The sequence below is a fragment of the Heterocephalus glaber genome, unplaced genomic scaffold (assembly GCF_053883595.1).
Source record: "Heterocephalus glaber isolate CG9 unplaced genomic scaffold, H.glaber_assembly_v1.0 deba00001442, whole genome shotgun sequence".
Taxonomy (NCBI): Eukaryota; Metazoa; Chordata; class Mammalia; order Rodentia; family Bathyergidae; genus Heterocephalus; species Heterocephalus glaber.
The window spans coordinates 51524368-51542582 of record NW_028258296.1 but is presented as its reverse complement, the minus strand read 5'-3'; the positions used below and the strand labels follow the sequence as shown (position 1 = coordinate 51542582).

At 42.4% G+C, this 18215-nt stretch overlaps 2 protein-coding genes across 5 annotated transcripts in view; one reads left to right on the top strand and one right to left on the bottom strand.

Moving 5' to 3' along the window:
• Window positions 1-20: 20 nt before the first annotated feature.
• Window positions 21-14205, top strand: Trim45 (tripartite motif containing 45). Of its 3 annotated transcripts, XM_004853817.4 has the most exons (7): window positions 28-1026; window positions 2675-3095; window positions 3318-3408; window positions 4602-4731; window positions 5648-5762; window positions 7827-7953; window positions 8821-14205. In XM_004853817.4, exons 1-7 carry the CDS (start codon window positions 539-541, stop codon window positions 8967-8969), a joined length of 1521 nt encoding a protein of 506 aa, XP_004853874.1. In that variant the 5' UTR covers window positions 28-538; the 3' UTR covers window positions 8970-14205. The 3 variants fall into 3 exon arrangements, with proteins under 3 accessions (XP_004853873.1, XP_004853871.1, XP_004853874.1); XM_004853816.3 differs by having other exon boundaries at window positions 21-1026; window positions 2675-3408; window positions 7907-7953; XM_004853814.4 differs by having other exon boundaries at window positions 21-1026; window positions 2675-3408.
• Window positions 14206-17296: 3091 nt separating this feature from the next.
• Window positions 17297-18215, bottom strand: part of Ttf2 (transcription termination factor 2) — a 43846-nt gene continuing 42927 nt past the window's right edge. For both annotated transcript variants that reach the window (XM_004853813.3, XM_087213316.1), the window contains one exon: window positions 17297-18203. In XM_004853813.3, the coding sequence (XP_004853870.2) occupies window positions 18059-18203 (145 nt within the window). In that variant the 3' untranslated portion in view covers window positions 17297-18058. The remainder of the gene's footprint in view (window positions 18204-18215) is intronic.

The following is an 18215-nucleotide window of genomic DNA, read 5'->3' as shown; positions in this document are numbered from 1 at the left end:
GGATTGGTGCGAGGAGGGGCGATGGCTGAGCCGAGAGTGGGGAGGTTGTGGCCTCAGAGGAGCCGGTGGGGCCTCGCCGCTCTCTCGCCCGCCGTACGCCCTCCGAGAGGGAAGGAGCTCGAAGACCTCTTACCTCATCGCGCAGGAGCGGGGGTGGCGCTTGTCGCGTGTCTAGGGCGAGACCAGTGCGGGGAGGAGTAGCCATAGAGAGCGTGAGATGCAGGGGTCACGGAGATGGGAAGACTAGCTGAGGAAGCGCATCAGGGAAGGAGGCTTTGGGGGACAGAGGAGGGGTAGGTGTGTCTGGTATGGGATACCATGGAAAGGAAGGGTCCCTACCACAGACACTGAGTAGATCTGTGGATGGTTCCTTGGAGGCATCCCCTACTTCCCATTTGCGCTTTTATTTGCCAACAACAGAGTCCTCATGGTCTCTGCTCAAGTTCTGGAAACTTTGCCTTTGGTTGAGGTTAATCAGCAACTGCACTATAGCGCTGTCCGAGGCCATTTCTGGTAGTGGGCACAGACGTGGGAGAATATGTCAGAAAACAAGAAGCCGCTTCTGGGCTTCGTGCACAAACTCCCCAGTGGTCCTGCACTTGGGAACTCAGGCAAGACTCACTGCCCTCTGTGCATGGGGCTTTTCAAAGCCCCCAGGCTCTTGCCATGTTTGCACACTGTTTGCACCGCTTGTCTGGAGAACCTGGAACCCTTCTCAGTAGTGGACATCCGAGGGGCAGACTCTGACACAAGCTCCGAAGGGTCAGTATTCCGGGAACGCAAGCCTCAGAGTCTTCAGCGGCAGATCGGCATCCTGTGTCCGGTATGTGATGCTCAGGTGGACCTGCCCATGGGTGGAGTGAAGGCTTTAACCATAGACCACCTGGCCATGAATGATGTGATGCTGGAGAGTCTGCGTGGGGAAGGCCAGGGCCTGGTGTGTGACCTGTGCAACGACAGGGAAGTGGAGAAGAGGTGTCAGACCTGCAAAGCCAATCTCTGCCACTTTTGCTGCCAGGCTCATAGGTAAAGATGGGATACCCCACCTGTTGTGGCTTAAGAATGGAACACAAAGAGGTGTCAAGACAAATTCTTTGGGCAAATGGAAAGGAAGGCTTTCTCCAATACCTCAAATCCAAAGTAAAGACAGTATACAATACAGTAACAAATACTTTAGAACAGCGGTTATTCCCATTAGTCTAACATAATACCTTTAGTAATAATAGAAATAAAGGTTTGCGTGGTCCTCTTCAGTTTTCAAAGCATTTTTAGTTTCTTTCAATCATCAGTCATTTTTTGTGGTGAATAATTGTATTAGGTGCTGAAACAGAGGAGAATGAATATGGTAGCAAAGGTCCTGCTCTTGATCTTGTTTGATCAGTGCAACTCCTATGGAAAGGCAGGCACAATTTTCATTCCCATTTATTAATTGAAGAAACTGTAGCTCAGAATGTTTTGTGATTTTTCTTGCTTGCTAAGCATGTAACAGAACTGAGTCTTAAATCCAGATTTGACTATATTCTGTGTTCTTTTACAAATGTTTATGCCTTCTCAGTGTAAATGCTGATTGGCTGGGTCTCACCTCAGCCTTTGCCTTAAACCCCAGAGTTTGTAGCTGGAGAGTGAGCTGGTAGATGTTAACTGGGATGTCTTTTATTACACTATTATATGTCTTTATGTCTTTTATTACATTTGGTGACTTATCAAGTGGATCCCTCTTTGTTCCTTCTTACTCTCCTCCTCCCTACTCTATGGCATCTGAATATGAAATGAACATTTTGAAAGTAGCCCAAAATCATTTTAAATTTCAGACTTCCATTTGTTTTCTGACCTCACCAACAGAACAAGTTAGTAGTCTTCATTCTATTTTTAACTTGTAATTATGTGTGATAGTATACATGTCTATCTTGTTACCAGCTAAACAGCTGACCTTGTTTTCTTTGCAACCAGTCTTGTGGTTTCAGAATTAGCATGTAAGTGCTAAGTTGATATAAATGCTAATGGGAAACTCTTAGTAGTCATTTCAGTTTCCTAGGCATTTCCCTAAATCTCTAGAAGGCTATAGAAAAAGAGGAATTAAAAGTGAGCTTTGATACTACTGATCATTGATTTCACATTCGAATAGTGTTGATGACTCTTGAGGGATATTCTAGCCTGCTAATGGGGGTGACGTTGGTACTGGTCAAAGGAAATGCTTAGATGCATTTAGAAGGAAGCTTAGATGAAACCTAGATGAGACTTTAAAAAAAAAAATCAGGGCCAGCTAGCTGCTTTTTAATTGCTATGCCACCTGGCACAGTTTGTGTCTCTTGGTGCTAGTTTTCCACTGTGCTATTACCTTTACTTTGCTGTAAGAAGCCAACTATGGGTCTGGTCTTGCCAAATTAACTCTTTGGGGGAAGTTTCAAGATATACTCTTAGCACTACAACCTTTACCAATGACATAATCCAAGCCAAGCCCAAGTGTAATCCCATTTTGTTCTGTACAACAGCCCTTTTAGATAGGTATTGGCCTCAGTGTACAGATGAATAACTAGAACCAGAGAAGATCATCCAGTTTGAGGTTCCTAGGGATGGAACTCAAATTGAACTTCAGAGCCCATCTTCCTAAAACCTCTCTGCCAAATTGTCTCCCACCTGGAGTTAGTCCCTAATTTCCTCTGTTTGTTCCTAGACGGCAGAAAAAAACAACTTATCATACCATTGTGGACCTGAAAGATCTGAAAGGCTACAGCCAAGTTGGAAAGCCCATCCTGTGTTCTGCTCACCCTGCAGAGGAGCTGAGGCTGTTCTGTGAGCTCTGTGACCATCCAGTGTGCCGGGACTGCATTGTGGGGGAACACCGGGAGCACCCCTATGACTTCACCAGTAATGTCATTCACAAGCATGGGGACTCTGTGCGGGAGCTCCTCAGGGGCACCCAGCCCCATGTGGAGGCCCTGGAGGAAGCTCTGGCTCAAATCAAAGAGATGAATCGTACCCTCCAGGAGCGAGTGGAGGCAGTGGCGGCTGATGTCCGAACTTTCTCTGAGGGTTACATCAAGGCCATCGAGGAGCATCGGAACAAGCTGCTGAAGCAGTTGGAGAACATACAGGTGCAGAAGGAAAACTCCCTACAGCTGCAGAAAGCTCAGCTGGAACAGCTGCTGGCAGACATGCGGACTGGTGTAGAGTTCACCGAGCACTTGCTGACCAGTGGCTCAGACTTGGAGATCCTCATCACCAAGGGGGTGGTAGTAGAAAGGCTCAGGAAGCTGAACAGAGTCGAGTACAGCACCCATCCTGGAGTAAACGATAAGATATGCTTTTCTCCTCAGGAGAAAGCAGGCCAGTGCCATGGCTATGAAGTTTATGGGACCATTAATACCAAAGAAGTTGATCCAGCCAAATGTGTCCTTCAAGGAGAAGGTAGGAAGGCACTTCTCAGTAGCATTGAGAGGGCAGTGCACAGGGCCATGATACTGAAAGAATTGTGGCTAGTGCAGCTGGAAGAGCTCCCCTACTGACCAGTTGATTATGAGACACACTGAGCAAGAGAAAGTAACCCCCCGCACCTTACCCTTTTCTGATTTGTTCAGATCAGAGTGCAGTTAATATTTAATACTGGGGTGAGACTTAACTCTTTTCTGCTGTGAAAAGTAACAACCAAGGAACTCAAGGATCAAGGGTCCTTAGATATACATTAGGGAAAGAAATTTTTTGTTTTGTTTTTTATCAGTGTTCTTCCCTAAGAAAGCATGTCTTTTTTTTTGGAGACAGGGTCTCACTGTGTAGTTCAGGCTGGCCTGGAACTCACTGTGTAACCCAGGCTGGCCTCAAACTCATGTCACTCCTCCTGCCTCAGCCTCCTGAGTACTGGGATTACAGGCATGCACCACCACGCCCAGCATGTCTTTTGAACACACATTTTATAGATCAGTCTTGATGGGAAGACTGTATTTAAGAGTCCTCCTGACTCTAGCAAGAATTCATAACTCTTTGGAAGTTATAGATCCCTTTGACAATCTCTGCCCCAGAAACACCCACTAACTATGCCATACTGTTTCGGAAGACTCTTATACCCTTCATAAGCCTCTCTACAGACCTCCCAATAGTTCATGAACACTGGGTTTCATCTGCGTGCTGCCTTGGGGGCTGTAACTGTTGGATATTTCCCCAGCGCCTTGGCAGGAGCCACTGAGCTAGAGAGGACCTCACAATGTGGAGGATCTACGCTGGTCATCTGTTCCCCCTCCCTACACCCAGAGCATGCAGAGGGTGTTTGGGGTTACTGTTCTCTGACATTCTGTCAGCTTTCTTCTCTGAATACCTACATCAATCCTGAGTATTTTCAAAGTTTCACTAGATCTGAGGTTAAGGTCCAGGATCCTGTATGACTCAAAAGCAGCTGCTGGCTGAGAGCTAACCAGGCTCTCAGGAGGACTTCAGAAGGGATACTCTGGGAGTTTGGAGGGGAAGAGAAAAGAAAGGGAGCAGCATGGTTACAATAAACAGGAAGCAGAAAGTTTGTTCTGAAGAGAAAACGTAAGATGGTGTCTGATCTGGGATGTGGTCATGCAGTTTGTGTTTGAGGTGAGCACTGAGTTGTTTGTCTTTTGCAGATCTCCACAGAGCTCGGGAGAAGCAGACAGCCTCTTTCACCCTGTTTTGTAAGGATGCTGCAGGAGAGAGCATGGGCAGGGGAGGAGACAACATCCATGTTGCAGTAGTCCCTAAAGATAAGAAGGACAGGTTTGTGTTAATGCAGTTAGGTGCCATGGGTATAAGCAATAAGGAAACTGGAAATAGGTCCTTTGAGTAATTGGAGATGTAACTGTGGTCATTATCTTACTTTGCCATAATGTTGTGAAAAACATGGTATGGCTAATTGTGCCAAATGTTTTGTTTTTGTAGTACTGAGGACTGAACCCAGGGCTTTCACATCCCAATCCATTTTTCACTTTTAATTATTAGATAGGATCTCTGTAAGTCCTTGAGTTGCCCAGACTGGATTTAAACTTGCAGTCCTCCTGCCTCTGATCTGTCAGGATGCTGGAATTACAGGTGTGCACCACCACACTTGACTTGAATGTGTTATCTTATGTGGGTTTTATTTCGATATTCAGTTCTCTCTGAAAGATACAGTCTGCCCTCAGGTAGTCTTCATTCCAAGCTTTGGAATAGACTGAAGAATCTCTGTGTTAGACTGATTGGTGTCCCTCCTAAAATGTAGCCCACTTTTGCTACTAAATTGTACTAGGAAGATATTTATATTTCTCTGAAACTGGAGTATGGAGAAGGGACAACAGCAAAAAGATATAACTGAAACTTCTTGAAAAAAACAGTAAAATTTCAAGGAATTTGTCTGAATATTAAACTAAAGTAGGATTTATGCTGCTTACCTTTTGTTATAAAATTAACTTCCGAGGCAAGTGGAAGAAACATCCCATTTGAGGGACATTTAAAAGTAATAATGGCCGGAGATTTAGCTCCGTGGTTCCACCACCTGCCTCAAAAGCGAAAGGTCCCGAGTTCGATCCCTGGTACCAAAAGAAAAGAAAAGAAAAGTAACATTGGATGGAATGATGTAGAGTTTACATCCTAAAATGTCAGGCAGCTGAAGCAGGCTTGTGAGAGGAGTGGTTTTTGAACTCTTATTTCCATTCAGTCCAGTCAGAACAGTGGTCCAGGATAACAAGGATGGGACATACTCTGTTTCCTACACCCCAAAGGAACCTGGTATCTATACCGTGTGGGTCTGTGTCAAAGAGCAGCATGTGCAGGTAAGACCCATACATATGCAGCCCTGAGGTCCTTTCACCCCAACCCTGCTAGTTCTGTCCTCTTAAGGTCTGGAGACATTTGTTACAGGACTGGCTACATAGAGATTCAGTAGATTCTCTTCTTTCTTCCCTTCACCATAGGAACAGCCCAGATCTTGCTAGTCTTATTTTTACTAGAGGATACTAGTGAACATAAGCACTCTGTCTCCCTATTTCATCTGCTGGGAGTCATACTTGTATTGATTCTCCCAGTCAGGTTGTTGGAATTCTTAGAGAAGATGCCTTGATCACAGGGAACAATCTACCCGCAGACAAGCATGCCATTCAAGAAACTAATGTAACTCAGGGATTTCCAACTTTGTTCAGACTGGTTGGACATGGACTTCATAATTGGCAGGGTTAAGGTTATGCTCCCTCCTCTCAACTATCTGCCTAACCATCTGCCCATGTAATTCTCGTGTCTGTTTTACATAAAGGTTTATCTGTTACCATGGTTACTATACTATCTCCAAAGTTATGTGTAACACTTTCTGGCTTATGAAATTTTAAAAACTGGGTAATATATGTCTAGCAGAATCTCTCTGCTGACATCTGTTGACTTTGGAATAATCAGTCTCCTTTAACTAGATGTCAACCCTGATGGGAGTAATGAAATGCCATGCAGCATCATGGTGTGTTACGCTTGTGGTCTCAGCAATAGGAAGACTCATTCAATAGCTATTTATTGCTCACTTAATCATAGTATATCAGGAACAAGCTAGTTGTTTTTGTTTACCTTAGTTTAGTTGTTGTTGGTTTTTGTTTGAGACAGGGTCTTGCTTCGTAGTTCATGCTGGCCTCACACTCACTGTGTGGCCCAGACTGGCTTCAGACTTCTGGTAGTCTTCCTGGATCAACCTCCTGAGTGCTAGGATCACAGCCACACACCACCATGATGAGCGAGTTCAGTCTTCCTCAAAACACTCAGGCACAGGGATCATTGTCCAGTTAAATGGAGACTAGAATATATAGTAGCTCTGTAGTAGAATTAGAATTTGAATCTCTTTCTTTGAACTCCAAGTTTTTTTTAAATGAATTATGTGGGAGTCAGCTTTTTATTACTGTAACAAAATACTTGGGACATGAAGGAAGGAAGAAAGGTTTATTTTGCCTAATGGTTTCAAAAGTTTCAGTCTCTGGTTATCCTTTAAAAGAAGGGGAATTTAACATTGGGAAAAATGTCTAAGATATCAGGCTCTCTACTTTCTGCTTTTTCAGATGATGCGGCTCTTACATAGGGAGAGCCAAATTGAAACATTTATTAAATATTTTTTGTTTAATATGGAGCACAAATTATAAAATGAAAGTGATCCTTGAAGAAAAAGGGACAGTTGAAAGAGTTACTAATTTGAAACTGATTAACTACACACACTTAACCTTTCTTCTTTCCATATGTCTTCACAGTCTCAGGATGCATGGATGGGTTTCAGATGCGTGTAGGATGGAGGGGCAAGAAAAGAGGTTAGCTCACTAAATGAGGAAAGACAGTCTGTGGCTGAGAAATTGGAGCCTTGTGGTTGTAACATTCTACACATTCCCTCTGAGATTCTTCAGGAACTGAAATTAAGAATTCTAAAGACCAGTCAGTCACATGAAAGTAGAAAGGTGGATAATGTATCGAATGATCTACACACTTTCACTTCATGCAAGGCAGGAAGGAGGCAGAATCCATTAAGAAATAGCTTAAGCTGGTGGTGGTATGGCCTTTCTGTCTTTCTGCCCTTTTGGCAGAATAAGCCCCAGATAATTCAGATGTCACTGAAAATGGAGCTGGCCATGTGGGACCATGCTTAGTGTCCAGGGGGTTTAGTTGAAGGGTGATGAAAAGCATGGCTACACAGACTCCTTGGTTCCAGTTTCTCTGCAGTGGTGTCTGTGCCCACCCAGCTGAATGTTCTTTGCCTGTCTGCCTTGCCCCTCCAAATGCAGGCTCTGTGACTTAAAACTGTTGAGCATGTCACAGTTTTCAGCACACCCCACTGACTCATAAGGTGCTATTCCTTGCTTTTGGTCTGAACACTGAAGGGCTCCCCATTCACTGTGACCGTGAGGAGAAAGCGTCACCCACACCTAGGAGTGTTTCACTGCTGCACTTTCTGTTCCAGTGGAGGCCAGAAGAATGCACGCTGTGCCTGTGGAGGTACCATGCCAGGTAAGGGGAACATCACTACCCTCGGGCCTGTCTGCCAGCAGCAGGAATCAAGCGACAGTCCCTTCCACGGTCGCACAGCCACTAGGTTAGGCTGTCTGGACTGAGGCTTTGTTCTAGGAAGTGTCTCTATGTATAGAGACATGATAAAAGTTTTGCTTCCTGCTTAAACAAGCTGCTTTATTCTGAATTGAAATAGCAAGCTTGAAAGTTCTGAGGTCTTTAGTTTTGATAGTTAACCAATCCTGTGAGCACTCTGCTTCTCTGTGGGACTCACAGTTTCATTCAGTACCCTTTCAGCAGGCTAAGTGTGAAAAATGTAGACCCACTGTATCTCTTTCAAAACTTTAAAGAAATTCCAAATGAGGCAAGAATGACTCAACTGATTGAACCAGGTCTGGCTCTTTTTGGGGGAGGTAGAAGCTCATGCAAGGGACCCAATTATTTTTTAAGAAATTATTTTATCCTGTCCTCACCCTAATGGTAGGCTATAACATAGACTTTTGTACCTTCCAAATAACCACTTCAGGATCTGCCTCTTTTTCATTTCCACTCCTCTACCCTTTTTTTCATTTCAATCATATAGTTAAAATCCAAACCAGTTCATTTTACAGTGAAAGTCCAAAGTAGTTCATCTCATTCGGTTAGCACATTTTAACACTGCCTGAGAGCTTTGGGTAACCAATTGATTGGCTGTGAGCATTCTTGAGAGTCTTCCTGACTGGCGACGGAGTCAGATAGCTTGTTCCTCTAACGTCTTCCTTGGATATTTTCATTCCCATGAACCCAGATGTTAACCGGAGACTTAGTTTCCATGGTGCCAGCCAGCATCTACTCCTAGGATTGTTTTTCTCCCTTTGTACCATGCAGGTGGGTACCTAGGCTGTGGCCATGGGCACAAGGGCCACCCAGGTCGTCCCCACTGGTCTTGCTGCGGGAAGTTTACTGAGAAGTCTGAATGCACATGCACAGGCGGGCAGAGCACACCAAGGAGTCTGCTAAGAACTGTGGCACTCTGATGATTTCCTGAGTACGAGATCAGCCTGGTAAAGCTGCAGATTTCCAGAGGACTGCAGAGCTTCATAAATTCTGAAGAGACAGACAGAATTTAAAAAAGAGCCTTATCTGACATTAGAGTTCCAGTGCTTTTTTGTGAGTTATTCACTGGTTGTACTTGTGGATTGTTGAGCACACATTTCTCCAAAAGGTAAGTTGGCAGTGTTCTTTCCATACTATAGGAGGCTATATGTATGGAGGGGTGTATGCCATTGGAAATTAGAGATTATGGTAGGTGTAGTAATTGATTTCCTTACATTCTGATATTTGATAACCTTCTCAATTTATCCCTGAGCTACATATTATTTAGCTATTTCCCCCAGAGAATGAAAACCTCCTTTTGTCCTATCCACTTTTTGCTAGCTCATTTTCAGTGGAATTACTGATACATGTTTTGTGATCATTTCAATGTGACTTTGATGTTTCAGTGGGTGGCTCCTCCTCCCTTAATGCACCATGCTCATCCCCAACTCACATATCCTACAGAATTACTATGAGGTAGAGGGCATGCAAGTAGAAAGTTAATGAAGGGGAATGAGCCTGAAATAGATCTCATACATCTATTGTAGTTCTTGTACCAAACAATCTAGACAATTTCATCCTCCTCACTTCTCTTTGATTTTTAGATGGTAATCTTTGCTTATGTGTGTATATCTAGAAACTTAACTGGCAGCTTTGACTTACATGGTAATTTCTTAGCTGCTGAAGAGTTCTTCGGAGAGGATGTAGAACTGGTACCTCAGTCCTGCCAAGGTCTTCTTTGTATACATTTTGTGTGTTCTGAGATGCTTAATTTTTTGTTTTTTGTACTGGGGATTGAACCTTGCACTTGCAAGGCAGGCAGCGGAACCACTGAGCTAAATCCCCGGCCCTGGGCCGCTTAATTTCTTAAATAGCAATAAACTCAGCATGTATTAAATAACATTACTGAAATTTGCATCGTTGGATTGCTTAAGTAGTAGGTGACTCATGTGAGTGGTGAATTGGGTCAGGCAAAGGACGTGAAGTAATGAGATGACTGTCAGATCATCATGGAATACATTTCCTCCTTGAAACTGACAGATGAGGGCTACATTGGAGCCGTAAACACTAAGATAGTGTCTATATTCTCATCCTTTTCTGGAAACATTCCCTTCAGTCTCTTTCTCTCACCAAAATCTGATCTTCCCAGAAAACATTGCTGGCCCTGATATCCTCCAGCTGTTTACCCTTTCTGCTTATATTACTGGACCCATGGTCAGGTGTCCTTTTAGCTCATCATTGCTGCTTTAAGACCATGATTCTCAACCAAGGGTGATTTGTCCCACCCCCACCTCCAGGCAAAGAATTATCCAGTTGAAGATATCAGTAGTGCCAGTTAAGAAACTGTCTTCTAGACCATTATCCCTACATCTAAACATGGCCAGCCTTGAAACTCATGCCTTTAAACTGTACAATTTGCTATTCATCCATGGTTCAACCATCTAAAGAGCCCCAAATCATTGTTCCTTATTCTTTGAAGATTATAGGATCAAGCTTGCTATCACTCCAGTACTGCTCTTCATCAGTCTTCAAATAATTCAGTGCCCTCATGGACTTCTTAGTTGTCCGACCAGTTCTCCAGTGTTCTTTTTTTCCCCTACCTAATTTGTATGATCAGACCCTAGACCTTGATTCCATCTTTGCCTTCTGATTCGTCTCCATTTCAAGCATCCTATAACCACAGGCTCCCATCTTTTGAGCTTGCCTGATGTAATAATCTGACTCTACAAATTCTTCTACTTCTTTGGAACCCATAATGCAGTGACTGCCCTCTTCTTACTGTCCCTCTCATCCCCCCACTCCCATGTCCTTCCCTTCATCTTTCTCACCTAAATTCTAGACTGTCATAACCACTTTCGCATACAATCTGCCATGGTCATTTTTTTTTTGAAAGTCCAAGATAAAGATGCTGGTGGGATTGGTTTTTGACAAGGTATCTCTGTGGCTGATAGGTGACAGCTTTCTCACCACATCCTCACATAGCCTTTCCCCTGTGTGTGTATGGTCCTGGTATCTCTCCCTCCTCTTCTAAGGATACCTACAGCCCTGTTGGATTAGGGCCCATTTAACCTTACTGGACCCAATTTAACCTTTACTTACCTTTTGAAAGGCCCATTTTTCATATATATTGGGGATTAGGGCTTCAGCTTTGGGGGACACAATTGGTCCATAACAATTTTATATCTCCCTTTGGCACCCAATTTCTGTGCTGTCCTAAGAACGGTAGTTTGCTGTCTATAGAGCCCTCCTTACATTGCCTCTGAAATCTAATCCAATCAATCTGTTATCCTTAAGACTACTTTGTGAAGTAGTTCTTGTCAAGGTCACCATGCAATGTTACTTCTCAGTTGGTCTCCTTTTTGGCCTGTCACTAGCATTTAGCAGAGCAGATCACTTTTTCCTCCATGAAGTATTGTCTTTGCTTGTTTTATGTGGGATCACTCTTCTTAATTCTGTCTCGTTGTTCCTTATCTTCCTGTTCTCTACACATCAGAGGGAGCCAAGGATCAGTTTTTGCATTTGCTTTTTCCTCACTCTCTAGATGACCTCATCCTATACTGACCTTAAATACTATTTATATACTGATGACTCCCAAATTTATCTCTCAGTCCAGTCTCTCTTGTATTAGGTCCAATAGCTTGCTTAACATCTCCCCTTGCATGTATAATAGGACTTGAAATTTAAGATGTTTCTAACAGACTTTCAGTTTCCAATTCTCACTTCCATTTGCTTACTACTACCAAACTGCTTCTCCTGCAGTCTTCTTCTCCTTAAAAGGAAACCATAAGTACGACCTTAGAGCTGGTAGAGTCAATAGCCTTGGAAACATGCTTAAAACTTCTGTCACCCATTGTATCCAAATCCATGGACAAATCCTATCAGCCCTACTTTCAGAATATATCTGGTGATCACTGGTGTCCATCTTCATTGCTATCATCCTAGTCTGGCATACCAGGATTTCTCACATGAAGGTTTGCAACCCTCTTCTAACTAGTCTTTTTGTGTCTACCCTTACTCTTCACACTATTCATCCAATAGTCAGATCCTTTAAAAATGTCAGCTCTTGTGAGTCTTCTGCTTGAAACCCTCCCAACTTACACTCAGAACAAAAGCCAGTGATCAGTTTCACATCAGTATGAATGACCAGCACAATCTGGATCCTTGCTCTTCTTTCATTTCCTACACATCCCCCTCCATCACTCTATTTCAGCCAGACTGGCCTGCCTGGTCCTCCTCAGACTCCATAGCACTCCATCCTGGGGCCTTTATAATCACTCTTCCTCCATTTGAAATGCACATCTCCCAGATATTTACATAGTTCACTGATTTCTTCAGCTTTCTGTTCCAGTGTCCACTACCATACTATTAGAGAGGTCCCCAGTCGCCCTGCAACATCCCACCCCAGGACTCCATCTCACCCTCATCACCATCTAACAGAAATATTCTGTTTAGTGTCTTCCTTTTGGGAGTGTAAGCTCCAGGAGGGCAGGAATTTGACATTTAATAACTACTGTATTATCCTTATGTAGGACATTTCTTTGAACATAATAGAGACTTTAATATGTTGAATGAATAAAGATCTAATTGTCAGCATTTTTAGCTTAGATCTGCTTTTATCTGTTTTCATAAGACTGTCTTTTCTCAAACACCAATTTTTTCATTGAACCAAAAATCATTTGGGCAGGAAATATCAGCCTTCTTAAACATGTTGCATAAATTATGTGCACCTGAGGGACTGTCTTGAATTTTCCAGTTACCTCAAACACCTAGGGAATTGCTCGCCAGGAAGAAACCTGTTGTATTACATTACATCATCTTTCCCCATGTGAATCAAATTGCAAAACCTTATACAAAACTTACTGTTTGTTTCAGTTGGAAAAAGTTTTAGTAACTGGACAACTGTACTGTAGATGAAGTTATAATGCAATAGAAAATATCCATAAGAAGGGCCGGGGATGTAGCTCAGTGGCACCACCCCTGCCTTGCAAGTGCAAGGTCCTGAGCTTGATCCCTGGTACCGAAAAAAAAAAAACAAAAACAAATAAAATATCTGTAACACATTATAGTTCTGGCTGATGCCTTAGCCTTTAAGCAGTATTAATGGTATCATAACAATTCTGTTAAAAATATTTAAAGTTTGGATGCATGTCAGTGGGAGAAGTTGTTCCTTGGCTGGCACAGTAATGGAGTTAACCCAATTTAATCCAACTGGCTCAAAGATCTGGTAAAGTTGATATACAGAGCTCAGGTCTCCAAGGTGAGAAAAAAGGAGTTGGAGGATTTAGGAATTTTTCCAGTGTAATGAAGTCCTTCAGAAACTGTCTTCAAGTTGTGAGCACTGAAGCATCGACGAGATGCAGCACTATAATGTAAAGTATACTGCTGGTGTTATAGGCAAGAAAAGAACCACAAATTAGAACCTTCATCCTTGGGGATGAACTGAATGCTAATTAGAAGCAGAATATAGGGAAAGGCATTTCACTGGTTAGCTCCTATGTACTGATGTAGGAATTCCTTCATTACTTCATCAAAGATCTCCCCTAAGTCAAATCCATTATAAGCCCATGCAACTACACATGCCTCTCCATCATAGCACTAGTCTTCATGCCACTGTACAGTCATACCTAGTTATTAGACTCATGCCTGTCTCCTCTGCTAGACTCTATGCCTCAGGAAAACAGGACTGTTTGGTTTTGCTTCTCCCAATATTTTCAGCAGTGACTGGCACACAGTAGATGCTTGGTGCATATTTCTGAACTAATTTATTAATAATCAGGCCACACAAGTATTCTCCGTTATGGCTTGTATCTAGATGTCCCACTAAAGCCTCATGCACTCAATAGGTGGGGCTTCTCAGAGGTGGCTGGATTTAGGGTGTGTGATACTGGGATTAAGGGTAGTGGTACTGGACTAGTCCACTAATTGGTTCGTCATAGCTCATGGTGTACATAATGGGAAAGCCCACCGTGCGTGGGGTGATGCCACCCAGAAGGCTTGTAGCCTAGATGGGATGAAAGGGAAAGGGAGGCTTGCTGCTTGCTGCCTTCTTGGCAGTCCTGATGTGGACTGTTTCTCCTCTGAAATGCCCCTCCGCCATGCTGCTCTGCCTTAGAGCCAGCCAACTGTGGTCTGAACCCTCTACGAAATGTGAGCTACAATAAACCTTTCTTCCTTTAACTTGTGGGTGTTGAGTATTTTGTCCCAGCAATGAAAAAGTAACTAAGACACTCCCCATACTTCCTTTCATAATTTCCACCTGCACTCAGAATTAGCTATGCAGTCTAGATGAAAAGACTTAAGATAGTAGACACATTATGTAGCTACTTGTTTCCCTGTTCCCTCTCTAGGGTAGGCTGCTGTTTTCATCTGTGTCCCTCACCTCCTCACTCCTTTGGTACATTGTATTAATTCTTGTATGCCTAGTGATCCTTTTTGGAATGGCACATAACAGTGGAACATAATAAAAAATTTTCTCTTCAAATTACCGTCCTTTGAATTTTTCTAGGTAACGTATGAATTTCATGCAAAACATTTTTAAAAATTGCAAACTCTGGCATAAATGGGTTAAAACTGACCCTAATTTCATTTTCACCAATGAAAACATTTTAATCTAATTATATGTATAGGAATTCTAAATTTCAATTATAATTTTCTTTGTGCCTACAGATATACTTTTTTGTTTTTCCTGTATTCTCCTAGGGCTACATGCAATGTAACACACAGCAGTACAACATCCCACTTCATAAACCCAATTTTTTCAAGGTATTAGGTAGACATAAAAATTTTAGACCGACAGACCACAAGAAGTACTGGTGGTCCCATGATTATCCTATTAGTGCAGAACAATCTGGCTCCACCTTGGAGCTCTGCTAAGAGTCCTCTCATGGAGCAGGCGATAACCAGAGAAAACATCTAGTGTTCACAAACAGCCAGACTAAATCACAGAATTGCTAGAGAATGGGATCATGTTGCATTTTTTAATATATATTTCTGCCTATGATGTTTGTAATGATTGCATGGAGGCAGGAGTCCTTTTTTTTCTTTCTCCTTTCTTTCCTTCTTTCTCCTCTCTCTTTTTCTTTCTGAGACAGGATCTCACTATATACTTCAGGCCGGCCTTCAACTCACTACGTAGTCCAGGCTGTCCTCGACCCTCCTGCTTCAGCCTCTGGAGTGCTGGGGTTACAGGCATGCATAACTGTACCTGGCTGGATGCAGTTTTTAAAGGGCCCAGGAATATGCATTGATGCTCTTGAGTCACAGAGCTAAAGAATTCAACTGTATAGACCTTCCATGAAGGAAATTCTGTCCCATAAGAAATTCTTTGTAAATTTGGTGTTCAAAAACCTAATTTGGCAACAGACATTCACCATCAAGTTCTGTCAGCTGCACCCATGCTCTTTATTCTCATATTCCCACACCTAGTTCCACAGTAGTATCTCTAGCACTTGTATGGCACTTCACTGTTTATAAAGTATTTGTTACCTCAGGTTGTTTATACCCAAGTCTGGTGAGGCCAGCAGATATGAAAAGAAACGCAGCAGTAGTGGTTATCACATCAAGGAGAGCTGGTTGACACAGAGTAGTACCTCAATTAGATCACTACATTGTGGGTTCCTGCCCAATGCTAGAAGTTACTGAGATACCTTGTCACATGCAGACCTTAAGAAACTGATCTGCATCAACTAAAATGGACATGAGTCTGACATAAGACATCAGACTGCCACTTATTAGTCTATGAGACATTTCTACCTAAGGATTAGGATTTAAGGATGAGTTTAGTATACACCATCCTATTAGGACAGTGCTTCCTACTTTTTCTACATCCTCGACACATCAGTAGCATCTCATTGTTTTAGGAACACCTAGACATAATTAGGTGGCTTTACTAGCTTGCCATCACAACAAGGAAAATTAGAGAAAGTTTAAGATATCAGGAGGAATCTTACAGTAGGTCACATTTGTCAGTGGGCTTTAAGTATCTGAAGATTATATAGTTCCTGTATCCCTCTCCAAACTAAAAGCCAGAATGCTTGAATTTGAAAGTTAATAATTTCTCCCCTAAAGGACACTTGGAATGGACACTAGCAATGTTCCTCTCACACCTTTCTGATTGACATTACTTATTTGGTCAAACAAGTTATAGTAGCTATATTTATTAATTTCCTAATGGAGCATGAATATATGAGTCTACATATCTTAAGAGATGCTGAGATGCCCACCTAATTTGTAACTACACTAATGCAAGACAATTAGCTAGTGGCACAGGCAAGGTTTGTACATTCTTGCTGACCTGGAAGCCATTTGTTCTCAGGTAACTATATTTTCAAATGTTGAAATTATAACTCCAAAAGGGTAATCTCACTGTTTTCATTTCCTGATTTTATCAAAGACCTTATTTTAGCTGCTAAATTCTGAAAACACACCCATTTTACACATGAGGAAACCAAAACACAGAACTTAATGATTTTGTCCAAAAATTAGTTGGTTACACATGCAACTAAGGTGAACCTATAAATTAGAGCTAAGTTGAGGTTTTCAGCAGGCCACGCTGTCTTTACCTTTGTAAACCTTTAGATCTTGTCCTTAGAGGAAACCTTTGCTTAGAGACCTCAATGAATCAATCTATACCATGCCTGGGTTAACATAGTTTTGTCTTTTCACCCAACTCAAAGGAAGAAATGTTTCTTTCAAACTATTATTTCTAGCTGAAATTAGCAGAGTAACTTTTGAGATAAGTATAAATCAGAAGAGGAAACCTGTTAGTTTTCTGAAGAATAAAAGTCTCCAGTGTTTGTATTAGGGTACTAGCTGCTAATACTAACAACGCCCAAATCTCTGGCTTAAAAAAATGATCTCTTGATCATGCCATAGTGCAGTGCAGGTGAGCTGAAGGAGGAAGAGAGTGCAATGGGGAAGGCTTTGTTTCAGTCCTTCAGGGACCAGGTCTGACAAAAGAATCTATGGCCAAGCTTAGGTTATGAACCCAAGACCTAGTAGTTTCACTATTCTTGTAAGGCTGTGCCATCTTCCTGTTAGTTCCTTTGCATCCAGCAGGTTTAAGAGGGAAGAAAGTGTGAAGAACCATTTGGAGAGCTGTAGAGAGCAGTCTAGAAATGCCTTACCTCACTTCTCTCCATAGTCCACTGATTAGAGCTCAGTAACACAGGCATGTCTAACTATAGCAAAGTCTAGGATGTGCAGTCCCTCTGGGTGGCCAGAGGAAAAGGAAATGGGTTTTGGTGAACGTACAGCATTATCTCTGCAACACTATCAAACACATATTTATTAGACTATACAATAACAAATACAGAACGATTCAATAAATTCTAAATGACAATCTTACCAATAACTAAAATATGATAGAAACATTAAATGATAGTGATTAAGTGATATTCACACTGATATACTACATGATGCACTACTAAGTGATACACTACTAAATGATACAGTGATGCAAACCCTAAATGACACACTGATACTAAATGAAGTAACAATACAGTACTCAACATGTTTATGGGCAAAGCATCTCCTTGATCTTAAGCTTGAAAGGAAGAACTGCCTGGACTGAGACAGCTGCAGAAGAATGGCTGGCTGGGGACTACTCTCTGCTCAGCCCATTGAAATGCTGTCAGGAGCAAGAAGAGATGGGCAGGACCAGCAAGAGGACATAAGCCTGTAACACAGGTTCCCGAACCAACTAAGCCAAGAAAGGCAATGCAGGGCTTTTTGAGCTTTACTGAAGCTTAGATACAATTTTGCCAGAGTTGTCTAACTGTATTTAACTGAATGAACTGATTGGTTTCTATGCTATGCATTAAAGAAGCTGTTAATATAATTGAGTAACCAGATGTTTAACATAATAACCCATCCTCAGTTCTAGAGACAAGATTATGCCTTGTTTTGAGGAGCGTGTAAGGCTTGCAGGTGAAATGGAATGCCAGAGCAGAGCTCAGGGGTGAAGGCTAGGGTATTTTCCCGGATGCTAATTCAAACCAGTAGTGGCACTGACTGCACCCTAGACAGGGGGTTAGATGCCAAAAAGGACCTTGAGGTCAGCCAGGGTAAGCTTGGTGACAGATTCTCCAGATCCGGAGAGAACTTGTTTGGCTAAATCTTTCTTTTTTTCTTGAAGCTGTAGGATCTTCTCTTCCACTGTCCTCTCACAAATAAATCTGAAAAACGAA